The sequence below is a fragment of the Papaver somniferum genome, unplaced genomic scaffold, assembly GCF_003573695.1.
Source record: "Papaver somniferum cultivar HN1 unplaced genomic scaffold, ASM357369v1 unplaced-scaffold_154, whole genome shotgun sequence".
Lineage (NCBI taxonomy): Eukaryota > Viridiplantae > Streptophyta > Magnoliopsida > Ranunculales > Papaveraceae > Papaver > Papaver somniferum.
Window position 1 is genome coordinate 5,314,296 of NW_020624820.1, and position 18,703 is coordinate 5,332,998.

General features: G+C 36.7%; 3 protein-coding genes across 7 annotated transcripts; all 3 read left to right on the forward strand.

Moving 5' to 3' along the window:
* The first annotated feature begins 3,007 nt into the window (after window positions 1–3,007).
* Window positions 3,008–4,392, forward strand: LOC113336785. The gene is made up of 4 exons (XM_026582461.1): window positions 3,008–3,117; window positions 3,180–3,576; window positions 3,812–3,907; window positions 4,027–4,392. The coding sequence occupies exons 1-4, from the start codon at window positions 3,008–3,010 to the stop codon at window positions 4,390–4,392; spliced, it is 969 nt and encodes a 322-aa protein (XP_026438246.1).
* Window positions 4,393–7,131: 2,739 nt separating this feature from the next.
* LOC113336842 (sugar transporter ERD6-like 7) lies at window positions 7,132–10,786 on the forward strand. The gene is made up of 18 exons (XM_026582521.1): window positions 7,132–7,470; window positions 7,570–7,632; window positions 7,966–8,055; window positions 8,138–8,197; window positions 8,301–8,366; window positions 8,471–8,536; window positions 8,651–8,726; window positions 8,861–8,925; window positions 9,003–9,095; window positions 9,192–9,272; window positions 9,369–9,453; window positions 9,558–9,601; window positions 9,677–9,739; window positions 9,834–9,893; window positions 9,981–10,034; window positions 10,121–10,180; window positions 10,267–10,381; window positions 10,470–10,786. Exons 1-18 carry the CDS (start codon window positions 7,315–7,317, stop codon window positions 10,586–10,588), a joined length of 1,416 nt encoding a protein of 471 aa, XP_026438306.1. The 5' UTR covers window positions 7,132–7,314; the 3' UTR covers window positions 10,589–10,786.
* An 87-nt stretch (window positions 10,787–10,873) lies between these two features.
* On the forward strand, window positions 10,874–14,819 carry LOC113336843 (sugar transporter ERD6-like 5). 5 transcript variants are annotated; one of them, XR_003354037.1, is made up of 18 exons: window positions 10,874–11,302; window positions 11,440–11,502; window positions 11,612–11,701; window positions 11,835–11,894; window positions 11,979–12,044; window positions 12,122–12,187; window positions 12,265–12,340; window positions 12,415–12,479; window positions 12,562–12,654; window positions 12,725–12,805; window positions 12,900–12,984; window positions 13,071–13,117; window positions 13,204–13,266; window positions 13,355–13,414; window positions 13,509–13,584; window positions 13,743–13,802; window positions 13,896–14,010; window positions 14,111–14,819. XR_003354037.1 is itself a non-coding variant. In XM_026582526.1 (18 exons), the coding sequence occupies exons 1-18, from the start codon at window positions 11,138–11,140 to the stop codon at window positions 14,239–14,241; spliced, it is 1,443 nt and encodes a 480-aa protein (XP_026438311.1). In that variant the 5' UTR covers window positions 10,874–11,137; the 3' UTR covers window positions 14,242–14,818. The 5 variants fall into 5 exon arrangements, 4 of the variants coding, with proteins under 4 accessions (XP_026438311.1, XP_026438307.1, XP_026438309.1 ...); XM_026582526.1 differs by having other exon boundaries at window positions 13,528–13,584; window positions 14,111–14,818; XM_026582522.1 differs by lacking the exon at window positions 13,509–13,584 and having other exon boundaries at window positions 14,111–14,816.
* The last annotated feature ends 3,884 nt before the right edge of the window (window positions 14,820–18,703 follow it).

Consider the following 18,703-nt stretch of genomic DNA (forward strand, 5'->3'; position numbering starts at 1 on the left):
TAGATAAATTTCGGACGGCCCAGAAGGCATCAACATGATCACCGGCGGCAGCCCGCCTTTGCACTCAACCAATTGGCATGTTCAAACTAACGCTCAGTGCCTTGAATTGATCGCCCAAAAGAGGGTTGGCCGCACGGCTCCTAAACCCTAAATTACATCAACGGCAATATGCACCTGCAGCATATCATCTCGTCTATCCAACTTCGCTATCCTAGTCGGATGGTGTAGATTTGTTTTCAAGAGGCCAACATGATAACATTGTGATCACCGACCACCCCTCCTCCACAGGGAGCGATCGACCAAGCGGTAGCTCACCCGTAAGGTTCCCAACGATCGCCCAAAGGTGGCCGGTCACGCTCCTTTTTTAAGACTTTAAATTCGCGACTAACTTGAACGATCTCTAAAACAACGATATTTCCTGCATATCGATTATTTTCAGCTGCTTTTTTAAAAGCGATGTTTTATATACATAGATTATAAGCGATGTTTATAAATATTGATTTCACAAATAATTTTATTATTTGACTTAAAAGCATTATGTGCTGCTTTTAGCGGCGAGTCTCACAACTTGACCCATTTACTCGAGACATCAAACATGTCACAAATTGGAAGATGGTCACTGGGCTATTGGTCTGGCGGTTTACAGCATGCGGTGTGCAACGCGCCCATTACGAGAAAGTGTTTGGAAAAGGACGGATAGTTAATACATAGAGTACTGGGTGAAAGGGTGACCAGTCTTTCCTCATTATGGAAACGTGATGATCACCACCTTTCGCACAACTCCACTACTTAACTACCTCCACTTCCAACGAGATCAAGGTGCGCTCAATGACTTGTATAAATAGGATTTCAACCTATTTCAACAACACAAGTGTGATCAACACAAGTATTCAGAAAACACCAAGAACTGATAGCTTACATTCTGCAAGCCAGTTCTACATTCTGATGCAAGTCATAAAACAACCACACCTTCATAATTCAACGTTATGATCTCAAACACCTTCTTCGCTTCCCTCCCTAAGATCAACCCTTCTCCTTCACTTTGTGACCGAATTGAAGCTGGAACGACCATTTCTTGGTTTAGGCTAGAGTCTTACAGATTGATCTCTCGAATCTATAAGTACTCATGTGCAGTACATTTGTTTAGGGTTTGAATTCGTTTCTCATCAACACACCCAAATTTACCAAAAACAGCAAAATCAGTTTTTACCCCAAAACAGTCATAAAATTGCTAATTAACCAACATCAGAAGAACTGTGGTTAAGAAAATGCTACACTTGATTAAAGCTCCAATCATCATTCTTCAAGAAACAAAAATGATGCATTATACTGCTTTTGATATTAAACAAATTTGTGGGCTTACAAACATAGGTTGGACCTTTCAAAAATCAGTGGGTAGCTCTAGAGGTATGATAACTATCTGGGATAAGGATTTTGTAGATGTTACTGATTCTCTGGTGGGGGAATATACTCTCTCCATTTCTTGCATCAATAAACATGATAACTTTGCTTGGGGTCTCACTAATGTTTATGGGCCTAATAAACCAGTTGACTGGGCTGAGTTTTGGGTTGAATTAGACAATGTTTGTAGATAATGGGATCTCCAATGGTGTCTTAGAGTTGATCTCAATACAATTGTGAAATGTGATGAGAAGAAAGGTTGCGCAAAAATCACAACTAGCATGAAGCATTTCTCTGAGTTCATTATGCAGCATGATCTCATTGATCTACCACTGAAAGGTGATAGATATATTTGGTCAAATGGAAAATCAAATCCAGTGATGTCCAGAATTGACGGATTTCCTATCTCTTCTTATTTTGAATCTCACTATCCTCTTGTATCTCAGCTAGCAAAAGCCAGATCCACATAAGATCATATTCCACATCAGATCATATATTTGACCCTTTTTGGGGCCCTAGTCCCTTTAGGTTTGTAACAATGTGGTTTATGGAGAATGGTTTCCTTTAATTATTGGAGGATTAGTGGCAGTCTTTTTGTTTTGCAGGTACATCAAGCTGTATATTTTGGCTCATGCTGAAGGCACTCAAAGAAAAGCTCAAGATTTGGAATAAGGAAGTATTTGGACACACTAACACAAAACTCAATATGATTCTTTCAGAAATTCAGGCCATGGATGATTTTGCAAAAGATAATATCCTTACTGAAGATATAATAAAAGAGAAAATAAAGTTGTACATGACTGAATTTTGAGAAAGTGTCAGAACAAGAAGAAGTTTTATGGAAGATCAAGTCTAATACTCAATAGTTGCAGGAGGGTGATAGGAATACTTCTTTTTTTTTTATCAAGCATGCTTCACCCAAGAGGAGATATAATATAATCAAACAGTTATACATTAATAGTGAGCTGGTGTCAGATAGATCAAAGCTTCAAGATCACATTTTCAATTATTACAAGAACTTGTTCACTGAAGAAGAGCTCACCATGCCACAACTTGAGGACATTGAGTTTGAAAAAAACTAGTAGGGTGGAGTCAGATATACTTGATGAAGATTTCAAAGAAGATGAAGTTCTATATGCAATAAAAGAGCTTGATCATGACAAGACACTAGGACCTGATGGTTTTCCCATTATGTTTTTTCTTAAATGCTGGAACTTCATCAAAAAATACATCATGGATATTGTTGCTGAGTTTTGTGCCATTGGTAATATTGATACTAGACGTAACTCTACTTTTATTACATTTGTTCCTAAGAAAGACCGTATTGAAATCATAAAAAATTGCAGACCAATATGTCTTTTGACTAGTGTCTATAAAATCATTGCTAAAGTACAAGCTTCTAAAATAAATCTAGCTATGGAAAAAATTATCTCACATGTTCAATGTGTATATATGGAGGGAAGGCAGATTGTGGATGGTATTCTCATTGCAAATGAGTTAGTTGATTAAGAATTAATTCAGGAAAGGCTGGAATTTTTTGTAAGATTGATCTTGAAAAGGCTTTTGATAAACCAATTGGAGTTATCTCCAGTTTGTGCTTAGAAAGATGGGTTCAGTAGTAGGTGGTGCAAATGGCTCAGGTTTTGTTATTCTACCTCCTCTTTCTCTATTCTCATTAATGGCTCTGCTTTTGGATACGTCAAAAGTTCAAGGGGAGTTAGGAAGGGATGTCCTATTTCACCTCTACTTTTTAATATTGCTATGGATGGTTTTTCCAGATACATGGATAGGGAAGCTCATCTTAATTTCTTTAATGGTTTTTCTGTCAGTCCATCAAGCATTAAGGTAACTCACTTACATTATGCAAATGATACTATTTTCTTCTTTGATAACAAGAAGGAAGAACTACATAATATTTTCTACGCACTACACTATTTTGAGTTCATTACTGGTCTAAAAGTGAATACTTCAAAAACTAGACTAATTGGCATTGGTTATGCACCTGATTTATCCACTTGGGCAGTTGAGTTGGGCTGTGCTATTGATACTCTGCCATTCTTATATTTGGGTATGCCTTTTGGTGTTAAATGTACTTTTAAATACATTTGGGATCCTATCATTGAAAATTTAAAGCTAGACTTTCCACATGGAGGAGATGTAATCTCAGTAAAGGAGGTAAACTTGCATTACTTAAATGTATTCTTTGTGCTCTACCATGTATTACTTCTCTTTGTTCAAATTTCCTGTTTCAGTTATCAAAATTCTGGAGAAAAAATGAAAAACTTTTTATGGGAATACAATTATGGTTCAAGAACTTCTCATCTTATAAACTGGGATATGGTTTGTGCACCTATAAACAAAGGTGGTTTGGGAGTTTGCAATTTCAAAATGATGAATGTTGCAATGCTAGCTAAATGGTGTTGGGGATTTGGTACTGATTAGAATAGACTTTGGTACAAGATTATCACTGACAAACGTGGGAATAATTTCTCTTGTTGGATACTTGGTAAGGTTAACTCTACTTATGGCATTTCTTGTTGGAGAGTCATTGCTAATCACAGTCATCTGAGCATTCCTATGAACTCCACTATATATATTCACTCTGGAAGGCATATTACTCTCTAGAATGATCAGTGGGTGAGTGATGCTCCTATTGAAGTTTCTTTCCCTTCCCTGTATAAGATTGCTAGAGACAAAAATGCAAAGATTTCAGAAATGACGACAGAAGATGGTAAATGGAATTTCACATTCAGAAGATTGCTTACAAATAGTGAAACAAATGATCTTGCTGCTTTTTTCTTGCTCATCAGGGATATTCCTCCAGCCTTAGACTCTTCACTGGATACTAGAAGATGTGCACTCCACAGTTCCGGTATCTTCTCAGTTAAGACTTTATATTCAAAACTTATTGAAGATTCTAGATTTGATAACTTACCTCATTCTTTTATCTGGAAAGCTACTATCGCTCCAAAAGTAAATTTTCTTGTCTGATGTGCAATTCATGACTAACTTAATACCATTTATCAGGATAAAGGAGTTGATCTTTATAGTTCATGCATCCTCTGTGGCAACACCATTGAAATACAAAAACACGTTTTCTTGCATCGTAAGATTATGCATAAAATTTGGAATATGGTCTCTCCGGGTAGTGATTGGGCTTCGGTGTTTCCTTTCTCTGTACGTCAACTTGCTGAAACTTTGGATCAATCATATTTCTCTCTTGCAAGTAACTTTATTTGGGGACTTATCCTTTTCAGCTTCAACCGTCTGTTTCATTAGCTTCCTCAATTCCTGCTTTCTCCGGACATGGCTTTCCAGCTTTTTTTTTTGCATATCTTGTAAAGTTATCCGCGCAGGTGGTGTATCTTCGGATGCTTGTTTCTTGTCTTTTTCCTGCGAAGCCTCCACCCTTCCTCCTTGTACAATCGCACTCTTTACTATGCCTCCACATGCAACTTCTGCTACCTCATCTTCAAGGTTGGGCGGTTGATCGGTTGGTTGATTCCCCAATGCGCGTGTGCTGTTATTTGTAGGGTGTGTCATGATGGACAGTAGATGAGCCTCCGGGTGTGGTCGCCGAATGTTGAAAGGTAAAGAAGATATTGGGTCTACACATCCAAGCCACAACAATGACTACACCTTTTCCTAGAACGGTAAGAGAGAGAGAGGTTGTTTTCTGTGGTATATTCCTCCTTTTATAAGCTTTTCCCAAAGTTCTTTCTTTACATGACATCACGCCATGTAAAGAAGGAACCCTCTTATTTACCATTGCATTCCTCCTAATATGACCCCTAACTTCTCATTAATCCCTATCCTATCCTTTCCTTTACATTCCATGGACATATCTTTTTGGACATGGGCCTTTATCCCCAAGTTCTCATTTTTCTTAACGGGCTTGCCCTCTATTTGGGAACTCCCTAATCATTTTAAGGGGTAATTATTTTCATGTATCAACATCCAAAATTTTCAAAAAGAAAAGAAAAAGTAATCCAAAGAAGTTAAGTGGCCAAGTTTATACACATGTAAAATCCCACATGTTAAACAAAAAAACATTTCTTGCCGCGAATTTTGTTGAAATAACATTTTCTTCTTGGAAAACGACCAACACTTGAAATTACAACACGTGTTATATTTTCAGCACCAACGCCGCCGCCACCACCAGAACCATTGTCACCGCCACTACCATCACGGCCGCCGCCACCACATGAACCATCGTCGCCAAAACCACCACCACATGAACCAGCATCACCAAAACCACTACCGCGCGCCACCACGTGAACTCTAAACCCTTAGCTCTGAACCCTAAACCCCGAGGATTTATTATTGGCTTTTTCTTACACGAGTGAAGTCATATTGTGCCAAATTCACTACTTAAAACTAACTAAATGAGACATTTTTTCTGTTCTTAAAAACTCAGAGTATAGTATAATTTCTATAAAATAATAGCCTTAGGACCAAAAAAATTTATTACTTTAAAGAGATATTATATTATCGATAACATAATATATTATTATTTTATAGTTTTGAAGAATAATTCCTATCTTGAAGGTTGAATAATAATTGTAAATAAAATATCGATTAATTTTGTCGTGATATTATATTATTGATTAATTGCAATAAAAATACAACCACTCCAACAATATCAATCGCACTTCAACACTTCTTTTTGCAATACAACAACGTGATTCCAGATCTTTTGAGTGCACCACCAACTATTAAGGATGAAATACAATTTGATTTGAATTTTAAAGAAAAACAAAACCAATATGGAATCATATTTGGAGAAAATTGAACATGTATAAATTTTTTTTTTTATAATAGCAGTATTATTTTATATATTATTTGGGACCTATTAATGTTTAAGGGGCACTTTTTGAAATATATCATTTTATGATTTTAAAGAATTTATTATTTTAGCACTAAGGACCCGAGTCGGGACCAGGAAATTTATTATTTTAAAGAGAATATTATATTATCTAGTATTACTTTATTTTATGATTTTATCGAATTTATTATTTTAGCACTAAGAACCCGAGTCGGGATCAGAAAATTTTATTATTTTAAAAAGAATATTATATTATCGAGTATTACTTTAAAGAGGTTATACTTGAGACATTTTGACAATTTCTCCATCATTCTTGATCATGGTTATGAAGGTTTGAACTCGTAACCTCTTGTGTCATAAAAATCGCCTCTAATCAGTGTTCCTCTTTATGGTTTGTTGATATTTGACGAATTTCATTAGTATATATATTGGATAAAAGACCAAAACTTGGTGGAAAAATGTTTAAAAGCTCTGCATAATTCATTATTGTTTATAAGAAAATATACAATTTAACAATCGACTATAAATCTTTGATTCACATTTTAGCACCCGATTCAGTTCACAAAATTAAAAAACAATTCGTTCCATGATTCACAATTTTACAACCTTGCCCTTCTTAGCTAAGACTTATCCACATCCGGAAGTTGTAGCTAAGCCTAAGCTTACCACACCTGCTTGCTCTAACCCAACTGAGTGAACAATACCGATTCTAATTTTAGTCAAACAAAATGAATCTAATAGCAGCCTTTGTCAAAATTGAGTAAATGTTTCACCCACCAAAGAAACAGATAAAAACAAACAAGAACATGTTAGAGTTTTCAAAAATGGGTCCCACGAATCAAGAAACCCACTAGATAATACATGTGTACACTCGCTAGACTGCTGAATAATCTTAAACACTTAACTATTTGTCTTTCTTTCTAGAAGACAAGAAAGCAAAGATTCTCAAGTAACCAAAATTTCTTTTCTTAATGATTTTCCATTTTTGATTTCTCATTCTTGCTTTTCTCATCTTAGATTGAATCACAAATCTAATCTAGTACTAGTAGTAGGACTCCTCAAGAAGTGTGAATAACCCAGAAAGTAGTATGGCAGAAGAGATAAGAGAACCACTTATTCAACAACAACACCATGATCATCAAGGAGAAGAAAATGGGAAACAAAGAGACAACAAAGAAAGTCTGTGGATGGTTTATTTGAGTACTTTTGTTGCAGTTTGGGGTTCGTTTGAATTCGGTACTTGTGTAAGTATGCATAAATCATATTCATTGCAAGTAATCATTGGAATTTCAGTTATATTGTATTTTTGTGAGACTAGTATGTTTTGTTTTATGTGTGTGTAGGCTGGGTATTCATCGCCAACTCAGGCTGCAATTACAGCCGAGCTGAATCTATCTTTAGCAGAGGTTTGGGTTTGCAAGAAATTTGTTTCCTTGTTAATTTCCTTGATGTATCCTTAGAAATTAGTAATGTATAATGAGCCCATATGTTTTTTTTGAATATTACTTGAAATACAATGAGATTTTGAAATTCTGCTATGCATGTGTAAATACTTGGCCGAGGAAGCTTAAATTGGTAATGGATTTGTGATACGAATTTTAGTAGGAGGGCACACACTTGTTTAGCTAGCCGAGTAGCGGAAAACGGAAAAAATTAAGCAATGGATCATAAATGATGACAGTGACGGATAATTTGGTGCGATTTGTGACTTGCAATTTGGGTGTTTTTTCTGTTTCCAGTACTCAGTTTTTGGCTCCATATTGACAATTGGTGCAATGATTGGCGCAATTACAAGTGGGTTGATTGCTGATTTCATTGGTCGGAAAGGGGTAAGAAATACTGGTCACCCAAGTTAATGTTTAATTTACTGTTTTTGAGCAACGGGGTAATTCATCTCCGCGGAACCTGCAGGCATTGAGAACATCAGCTGCTTCTTGTGTTGCAGGATGGCTTGCCATATACTTCGCCAAGGTTTGCTTGACAATTATTTTTAACTTCCATCTTCATATGTAGCTACGTTTTGCAATGTGAATTATCAACTTCTATATGATGATTTTTTATCTCTTATTTAAAGGGTGCATTGGCCCTTGACATTGGAAGACTTGCCACGGGATATGGGATGGGAGTCTTTTCTTATGTGGTATGTTTTTCCTTTTTTCACTTGAGTAAACATCTTGATAAGGTTGACCTGGATAATAAAATACTTCTTACAAATCCTTGATATTTGGTGTCCTGGTGGAACAGGTACCTGTTTTTATAGCTGAAATTGCACCCAAAAATATTCGAGGAGCCTTGACAACATTGAATCAGGTTCAGAACTTATGACACAATTTTTCACTGAACTAATCTGACAAAAGAATTTCCACACAGATGTGATTATAATTACAGAAAAGAGGTTTACATTACTTTCTACTTGTTCTACAGCTTATGATTACCTGCGGAGTTTCTGCTTCATTTCTGATAGGGACGCTTATGCCATGGCGCGAACTAGCATTATCTTGTAAAATCATCTAACTTTAGCAAATTGTAAATTTAAACTATCAATGAATCCAAGGAGGAAAATTTCTTAAGAAAAGGGTCTATTGGGTGGAATAGTACTGCGAAAATCAACTGAAAATTGTATCCGTATTGCAGCACTAATACCTTGCGCCATTATGCTTGTGGGTCTATTTTTCATTCCAGAATCACCTAGATGGCTGGTATGCAATTACAACCAAGAAGTTCATTTTAATTGTGTAAGAATCACGCAAGTATTATAGCCGGACGATATATGTAGGCCAAGATTGGAAAACGAAAAGAGTTTGAAGGAGCACTTCAAAAGCTTCGGGGAAAGGAAGCTGATATTTCCGAGGAAGTGGCCGAAATCCAGGTTAGTCTCCAGCTAAACATTAAACACTACTAGTTTCTAAAAATTAGCTCCACAAAATTGATATAGTGAACTGACAAATGCATTGTTGCTTCTCAGGATTACATAGAAACTCTTCAAAAACTCCCACAGGCCAGAATATGGGATTTGTTTCAGAAAAGATACTTGCGTTCAGTCACTGTTAGCATCTCTCCCAAATAACTCTTACTGAATTTGGTTAAGCACTTCTTAAGAACCTACAGCTTCAATGCACCTCATGCTTCCTTTAACAATCAGATTGGAGTTGGATTGATGGTGTGTCAACAATTTGGAGGAATAAATGGAATAGTTTTCTACCTAAGCCAAATATTCGTGTCCGCAGGTAAACTGTAAAGCACAATAGAAACCATTAAAGAAAAATCATTTACCTTTCAGGTTCTTTTATTACTCATGGTTTTCATCATCAATCTTTATGTATCCTTTCAGGATTTCCAGCTGATGTTGGAACTAGTATCTACGCTGTTCTTCAGGTTTGCACTCTTTCTTTTACAAATCTGAACATTCCATTTCCTCTCCAATACTGCTATGGATTATCCTGTTTGCAGATTGTGGTAACTGCCCTGGGTGCAAGCTTAATAGATAGAGCTGGAAGACGGGCACTTCTACTGGTAAGCTGTCGAATTAGTAAGATTCTGTTACCATGAAAATCATAATACTGTTTACACCTTCTAATTTATTTTATTTTATTTTATTTTGTTGTAGGTCTCAGCAACAGGATTGGTTGTTGGTTGCCTCCTAACTGGAATTGCATTCTATATGAAGGTAGTAGCTAAACTATTTTTCTAACAAACAAGAATCTTCATGGCGAATATTTTTTTTTGTTCTGAATCTCGACATTATGTGCATCAGGACCATGATTTGCTGCTCAATGCAGTACCAGCCCTCACTGTGACAGGAATACTGGTATGATTGATAAAACTAAACGCTTCGCTAAGCACGTCTTTTGTACTCTCGATATAAAGTTATTCATATTTGTGGACTTAATATAGGTGTACATTGGATCGTTCTCGGTAGGAATGGGAGCAGTTCCATGGGTTGTAATGTCTGAGGTAATTTCAAACTTCTTAATCATTCTTCCCATTTTTATTAACACGTTAAGCAAGAGGTTCTAATTCCGCATTCATTTCTCTTGCAGGTTTTTCCAATAAATGTTAAAGGGGTAGCTGGAAGTCTAGCAACATTAGTGAACTGGTTTGGTTCATGGGTGGTTTCTTACACATTCAATTATCTCATGAGTTGGAGCTCTTCTGGTAATTGAGTCTCCATTTTCAAACTAGTGAAACCAAACTATTAAAACACTAAGCACTCATCATTACTTGTTTTGTGTGTGAATTGCAGGTACATTTATCATATACGCTGTGGTTAACGGACTAGCAATAGTATTTATCGCCATGTTAGTACCTGAAACAAAGGGAAGAACTCTAGAAGAGATTCAAGCTGCCATCAACAAGTCCTGAAGATGAAAACCAAAAGGAAGTTAGTCGACGAATAGTAACTAGCATTTATTTCGTTTATTTTGTCCGAAGTAAACAAAAATGTAATCTCAAAGCATGATTAAGCATTCACTGCCACGCTATTCTGAACAGTATCATCCAATGCTGTTTCATATTGTAATCCAAATTCAAGCCAAATGCACTTGTTCAGATTAATCAACACTTAGGGGATTGATATTCATAATGGGCTCATAGTAACAAGGTTATCCATGTAAGTTACCAACCAAACCAAAGTTTCTATGAATGCAAAATTCTGACATACAGCAGGTACATACAATTGTAAAGGAGTATGACACAGTCACTACAAAAGAGTAGACCCTAGAGAGGTAGTGGAATGATCACCTAGGATGCATTAACTTTTGCTTGGCCTTCCAACTGCTACTCTGTTTGTTCCGTTCTTGTCATTTTGTGTTGTGGGTCATTTCCTTGTTTGTCCTTCTCTCCCTCTCTTTGTCTCTCTAGATTTTTATCTCCTGCAAATTCAGCAGTCTTTTTTCTCCTAGTTTTCAGAAAATGGAAGAAGTAATCATGGAACAAGGAGAGATGGAGACGCCTTTGATTCCCACAAAACACAGGAAACAGCAGCAACAGGAATCTCCTCCATGTTCAGACTCCATAGCAGTAGTGGTTCTTGGCACTTTTGTTGCTGTTTCTGGATCTTATATCTTTGGCTCTGCTGTAAGTTATGTCTCTTTCTCTGGACTACACTTGGGAATCTGTATCTGTTTCTTCTATACTTCTTCCACAGTGGGAACTGTACTAGTCCAGTTTAAGCTTAATCAATTTAAGTATTGTATGTTTTGTTACATTATCAGATAGGATACTCATCACCAACACAGTATGGGATTATGAATGAACTTGACCTTTCCTTAGCAGAGGTAATTCATTAATTTCCAATTCTATCTCATACTAATGAATTTTTTACGGAAACGACTATCACCATCGAATTTAAGTTTTCATGTCTTGTGGTTTGTCTATTTTATGCAGTACTCATTTTTTGGTTCAAGTTTAACAATCGGAGCAATGACAGGTGCCATAATGAGTGGCCGCATAGCGGATGTCCTCGGACGTAGGGGTGTACGTACTTTTTATGATGTTTATTGAATCATCTCTGGTTTTAGTACGCAAATGTAACTTCAAAAACTTTACCATCTCTTTCGTTTTTGTTTTGATCTCTACATAAATGTGTTCATTTTTGCATTGGATGTAGGCTATGTGGGTTGCCGATATATTTTGCATTATTGGTTGGCTCGCAATACTCTTTTCGAAGGTTCGTAATCTAAATTACATGAGCATGTTTGATGTAAGTACAACTCATATCAATCCAAGTTAAACGTTTACTGTGTTGTCAAAGGGTGCTTGGGTGCTTGACATTGGAAGACTATCAATGGGATACGGAATAGGGCTTCTCTCTTATGTGGTAATTCAACATTTTGTTTTATGAGTCCTTTCCAATTTGTTCAAAAAATAGGAAATTGATAAATAGCGAATGTGCAGGTTCCTGTGTATATAGCTGAGATAACACCCAAGAATCTTCGAGGAGCATTTACTACAGTTAATCAGGTAAACTTAAAAAAAATTGAGTTTGGTTTTGCTTTTGTTTTGTGCAAGTGCTTATACATTAGCTTTTGAATTTTCAGTTGATGATATGCATTGGCGCATCTCTTACCTTTCTATTTGGAACAATGGTCACATGGCGCACTCTAGCACTACTTGGTAAGTTTCTGCAGTCATCCTTTATAGATTGTAATGAAAACCTTTGCTAATTCAGGATGGGACTTAATCTACAGGAACCATTCCGTGCCTAGTACAATTTATAGGGCTCATCTTCATTCCTGAATCTCCTAGATGGCTGGTTAGTCAGATGTCAAGTTGTGTTAAAATGTATATTTTAAATTTTATGCATTATTCAGTCGTACGACTTTGAATTCTCACAGGCAAAAGTGGGTAAAGTGGAAGATTTTGAATTCTCCCTTCGACGTCTTCGGGGAAACAATGCCGATATATCTGAAGAAGCCGCAGAAATTAGAGTATGTTTACGACCAGGCTAATTAGTTTTGAGAAGATAATTCAGATTCTAAATTCCTTGCTGTTCCACAGGATTATACCGAGACCATTCAGCGACTGCCAAAAGCCAAAACCTTGGATTTGTTTCAGAGAAAATATGCTCATTCGCTCATTGTAAACTTTCTTTCGCATACTAGTTCTCCATTCCGATTAATAGAACTTACAAAACTTGTTTGAATCTTATATGTTGGTCTTGCTTTTGAATTAGGTTGGAGTTGGATTAATGGTCCTACAACAATTTGGAGGTGTTAATGGAATTGCATTTTACGCGAGTTCAATTTTTGTTTCGGCAGGTAACTAACAACTGGTCTTCAACTAAATGCATTCGTTTCATTGTTATTGAAGTCACACTCCTATCTTGTGGTTCTCTTTTTGCTAGGTTTTTCTTCGGGCAATGTTGGAACTATAGCAATGGTTGCAGTTCAGGTCATTTCATTTCTCTTAACAGCAACTCAAATTCCAGTATTCATTTGTCATTTCATTTTTTTAACCAAGTTATTTACTTTATGCAGATACCCATGCAAATATTAGGTGTACTTTTAATGGATAAATCCGGGAGAAGACCACTTCTTATGGTATGATATCTCTAGTTTCATTCAGATTATTAGATTCTGACATTGACGGAGTAAACATAACTCATGTTTTATCTACAACGATTGCTAGATTTCTGCAGCTGGAACTTGCTTGGGTTGTTCCCTAGCAGGATTGTCGTTTCTCTTGCAGGTATGTTCAGGAAAAAGGGTCTCATGTACTCTTCATTAATGATGTTTACAGTTTTTCGTATTTTGGATGATCCTGTTTTGCTTTTCTCAAGTAGTCAAGTACTTTCTCACAAGCATGGTAGCCAATTCCCTAAAGAGCTGAGTCCAACATTGGCCCTTACGGGCATTCTGGTATGCCCATTTCAGCTTCTTCTTTTTTCTTGTTCGTAATTGGAATAAGAATTACTACACAGCACCATATCCAAATAAACTAGACCACAAAAAATAAAAAAATCAATGGGTTAAAATTTGCTAATCAACCACAAACGTTATGTGACTTGTGAATTTAGGTGTACACAGGATCTTTCTCATTAGGCATGGGTGGGATACCATGGGTTATCATGTCCGAGGTAATGTAACTGCATTCTTTCTGGTATAAAATTTCTGAATTGCGAAATGAACGAGCCAAATGAACATGAATTTATGAATTTTGCCACATCCAGATATTTCCAATAAACATGAAGGGCACAGCAGGGTCCCTAGTGACCTTAGTAAGCTGGTTTGGTTCTTGGATTGTTTCATACGCTTTCAACTTTCTCATGGAGTGGAATTCAGCAGGTTATTACACTTCACTACTATTTTATCCTGCTTCTTGCGCTATTTTTATCCTGTTTCGAGGAATTGAAGTCGGCTCCCCGTTACTTTTATCTTTCTGTAGGTACATTCTTCATATTTTCAAGCATTTGTGGCTTCACCATTCTCTTTGTAGCAAAGCTGGTACCAGAAACTATGGGTCTAACACTGGAAGAAATACAAGCCTCTATGAATCCATTCTCGATGGCGAAATAGAATTGTTTAAGGTGCATTTAACATGATAACAATGATCTGATTAAGGTAGAAACAACAAGGTCTTCCCCTCTTGTACTGCATTTGTTGTAACATATAGAGCATAAACGCCACAATGTTCTCATTCGCGAATGTACCTGGTTTTAACTTCTAAGACCATGTGAAACATCATTGATCCAGCACGTTGACAACAGCTTCAAGGCCGTCCAGTCGACAGTACCTACAGTTTTATTATCCTTCCCCAATCAAAATGGTCAGGGATGGGCGCAGTTGGAATCCTTATGGGTACGGATACGTTCGTCTTTCGATTATAGCAGGAGATACGGCCATCATGTGATTGTATGAAGATGAAATCTGTCTCAGTAAGAGCTACAATGGAAGAAGAACCTGGACATACATAATCGTAAGGTGTTATCAATACCTTCTCATCTCTCCATCTCATGTGGCCATCCTTAGATAGTTCATGACATATCCATAAAGAAGAAGTCTGCTGATCATCTGGTGTACTCATTAAAATAGCTTCATTCCCATCAATTTCCATCATTACCGACCGAGCTTGTTGTAAAGAATCCGGTAAGTCTTTCTTGAGACGCCTACCTAATGGAGTGTAAGCGAATTCTTCAGTTCCAACATCAAACTCAAGTATATATTCAATTCTTTTCATATAGAGAGGTCCATCTACAAAGGAAAACCTTCCTCCGCCAGAGTAGGCGGGCGGGGCATCAACCAACTCTCTCCATTTGTGTTCTCCAGTAGCCCATGTGTGATCCCCAACTGTCAAGACCTCCACAACCAGAGTCTCATAGTCGTTGTCGTCATCACTGTCTTCTTCAGCAAACATTTTGTCCATATGACTTGATATGCATATGACTTTATGTTTCTTGCTTTGTGGATCAAATCCTAAAGCGATGGACTCAACTTGGCACCTAGCTTTTCCTCTTCCGTATACTTCCCGAGTGGTGGTTGTTTCAATCCAAGGTGACGTAATACATACTCCACCGCTTGTCTTGGTAAGATGTAGGGACCAAGACGATGCTGTTATGCTAATCTCCTAATACTAGCAGCAGTTGTGAAATTAATAATTCCTTCTCCTCCGCCACGGTGGTGCTGGATATATAACAGTGATCTCCTGAAGTTTGTCAATTCCTCTACTTCTTGTAGGAGTCTCTGCTGCTCATCCACTTGAAGCTTTCTATTCTGCAACGGGAACTCAACATCTTCTCTATCTTTTCTTATTCTATTAATCCAGGGGATGCAGTAAAAACAGTTCTTACCACTGGAGACCAATAAGGTATAATAGTTGATGCGTCCAGGGGATACAAAAGCACGGCCAATGATCGAAAATTCTTGAGGATTCATAAAAATCTTTCTCGCCATTGCTTTTGTCGCCATCTATCTCTTAATCGGCAGCTAACAGAAGAACCCTAAACCCCCCAAATCTCTCTTTTTTTTTTTTAGATAAAGATTAAAAAATTTATTAAGAAATACCAGGAACTAAAAACCTGGATAACAAGGTTTCAAGACGTGCAACATCATGACTGAATTCTTCAATAATAAGCTTATCTTTCCTAACTATTTTCGAAATAGAATCCGGTAAAGAGTTTAAATCCCTCTTGACATGCGATACTTTAAAAAAAATTAAAAGATTTAAGTAAAAGCTTAATTTCCAGGATGGTTCTCCTATTCTCCATCTCACACCCAGAACTTCTGCATCCGCTACTAAATGAATGCTATCCAGATCCATTGCTTTAGCCCATCTCAGCCCTTCAAGAAAAGCTTTGCACTCTCCAGCTTTTGCATCAATTAAGCCAGCTGCATAGGATCCTTTGAATCCAACTCGTGCACCTGAAGTGTTATACAACACAATGCCAGAACCACTCTCATTAGTATTAGGGTCAAAAGATGTATCTACAAATAATTTAAAAAAAGCTGATTCATCTAGAATATCCTGCAACTATAATGAGTTGTTAGATTGACTATCAGAGTAAGCAAAGTCAATTTGAGGATTGAACTTCGAACTATCTTGAGTGCAGGCAGTGTATCTATTCAACAGTATCTGAATTCTGGTGACAGTGTTCATTGGATTCAGCTTTTTATCTTGGAAAACACAATCACAGCTTTCCTTCCATATTATCCAGCTTCCCACCATTAACAAACTTCTCCAGTTATTGATTTCCTTACTGCTGGTATTCTGAACATCATTAAACCATGAGATGATCCATTCTTTGACTGACTGACATTGAGAGACAATCTGATCAATATTGATATTAAGGGAACGCCATGCTTCTCTAGCATGTGAACAACTAATAAGAATATGGAATAGGGTTTCATCCTCTTCCTTGCAAACCTCACAATGTGTTTCCATATCATGCATATCCTGAGATAATCTTACTCTTGTAGGAACTATATTTTTCAGGCACTTCCATACAAATAATAGAACACGATGTGGTAACTTCATTTTCCAGAGAGCTTTCCATACTGATGTTGGTACATCACTTAAAGCAACTTTACTTTGAACTTTAGCTCCTGTTAGTTTATTGTATACAGTTTTGACACTAAAAACACCATCTTTAGAAGGAGCCCATCTATCGATGTCTTGTTCTTCATGAGAGAGCTGCATATTTCTGATCCTATCAACAATATCTGGACTGAAAAGATCATTAAGAAGAGGAATATTCCAGTTTTTAGACCCAGGCAAAATTAGTTCACTGACAAACTCGTATTTCAAATGATGGGGATGAAGAGGCACAACTTTGATGTCAATACCTATGATCCACCTGTCAACCCAAATTTTAGTGTTCTTGCCAATGTTAACCTCCATGATGTAGTGTTGTTGTAGAATAGAGAGACCCAGTTCAATCCCTTTCCAAGTCCATGAGGAATTTCTCTTTTCTCCTTCAATATGAAGAAACTCTTCTTTCTTGAAGTATTTTTCTTTGAGAATCCTAGTGAGAAGATGATCAGAATTTTGACAAATTCTCCAAGAAATTTTAGTAAGTAGTGCATGATTTAACATCTCAAGATCTCTGAAAGCTAGTCCCTGCAGGTCTTTGGACAAACTCATATTCTTCCAGGCAATTAAGTTTAAATCTCTATTAGACTTGTATCCCCACCAAAACTTCATTTGCAATGCATATAGATTCTTAATTAAAGTCTTAGGCATCTTAAATATATTCATCTGGTACATTGTTATAGCATTGAGAACTGCTTTAACCATTGTTGTTCTACTAGATTGATGTAAATTAATGCCTTTCCAAATACCAAGCCTTCTTTCAAAAGCTTTCACTTTGGATTTACCAATAATAAGAGGGGAACCTAAGTATTTCTCATTTTTCTCCATATTTTGAACTCCCAAAATGTTACTGAGAGTACTGCACACAGATGGATCCAGATTGTTACTATAGGAAACAGAAGACTTGTCAAAATTAATGACATGACCAGATTGTGAACTAAAATCCTTCAAGACTTGAAGAAGATTATTCACACTGCTTAAATTATCTTGAGTAAAAATGAGACAATCACCTGCAAAAATTAGATTATCAATAGGTGGTGCTCCTATTGCTACTGAGATTCCCTTGATTGCTTTGGTATTATGAGCTTCTAAAAGAGTTCTTGAAAACCATTCCATTGCAATAATGAAGAGATATGGGGATAGGGGATGTCCCTGTCTAATACCTCTAGTAGGAGAAAATTCTTCACAAGGTGAACCATTAAGTATAACAGATAGTGAAGTAGTGCTGATACATTGTTTGATTAGTTAACACCAATCTTCACTGAAACCAAAACTCTGGAGAACTTTAAGAAGAAATGGCAATCTGTCAAAAGCTTTGGACATGTCAAGCTTCAAAGTTAACCATCCACTATCTCCTTCTTTTTTCTTCGTGGAATGAATCAGTTCATGTGCTATAATTGTATTATCATTAATCAGTCTGCCTGACACATATGCTGCTTGATAAGGAGAAATAATTCTTTCCATAAGAGGCTTCATTCTAGAGACAAGAATCTTGGAAATGACTTTGTAAGAGGTATTACACAGTCCAATAGGTCTGAAGTCAGAAGGAGAACAAGGTTTATTCTTCTTAGGAATTAAGGATATATAGGTCTTGTTGATCTGTTTAGGCAAGTATTTTGTTTCAAAAAAGTTCTTTACCATTTCACAGACATCAGCATCAACAATATTCCACTGAGACTTGTAGAAAACAGATTGAAATCCCTCAGGCCCTGGAGCAGACCAGCTTTCCATGCTTTTAAGAATTTTCAGTATCTCTTCATTAAATATAGGAAGTAGAAGTATCCTATTATCTTCTTCTGTAATCAGAGTGAGAATATGAATATAATGTTGTTCTTCAATGGTAGCATTTTGAGAAGTACTTATTTTTTTAAAGTGATGTGTTAACAACACAGATATGTCTTCTCTAGAATGAAGCCAAGAACCATTCTCAGTCTTTGAAGAATCAATGTTGTT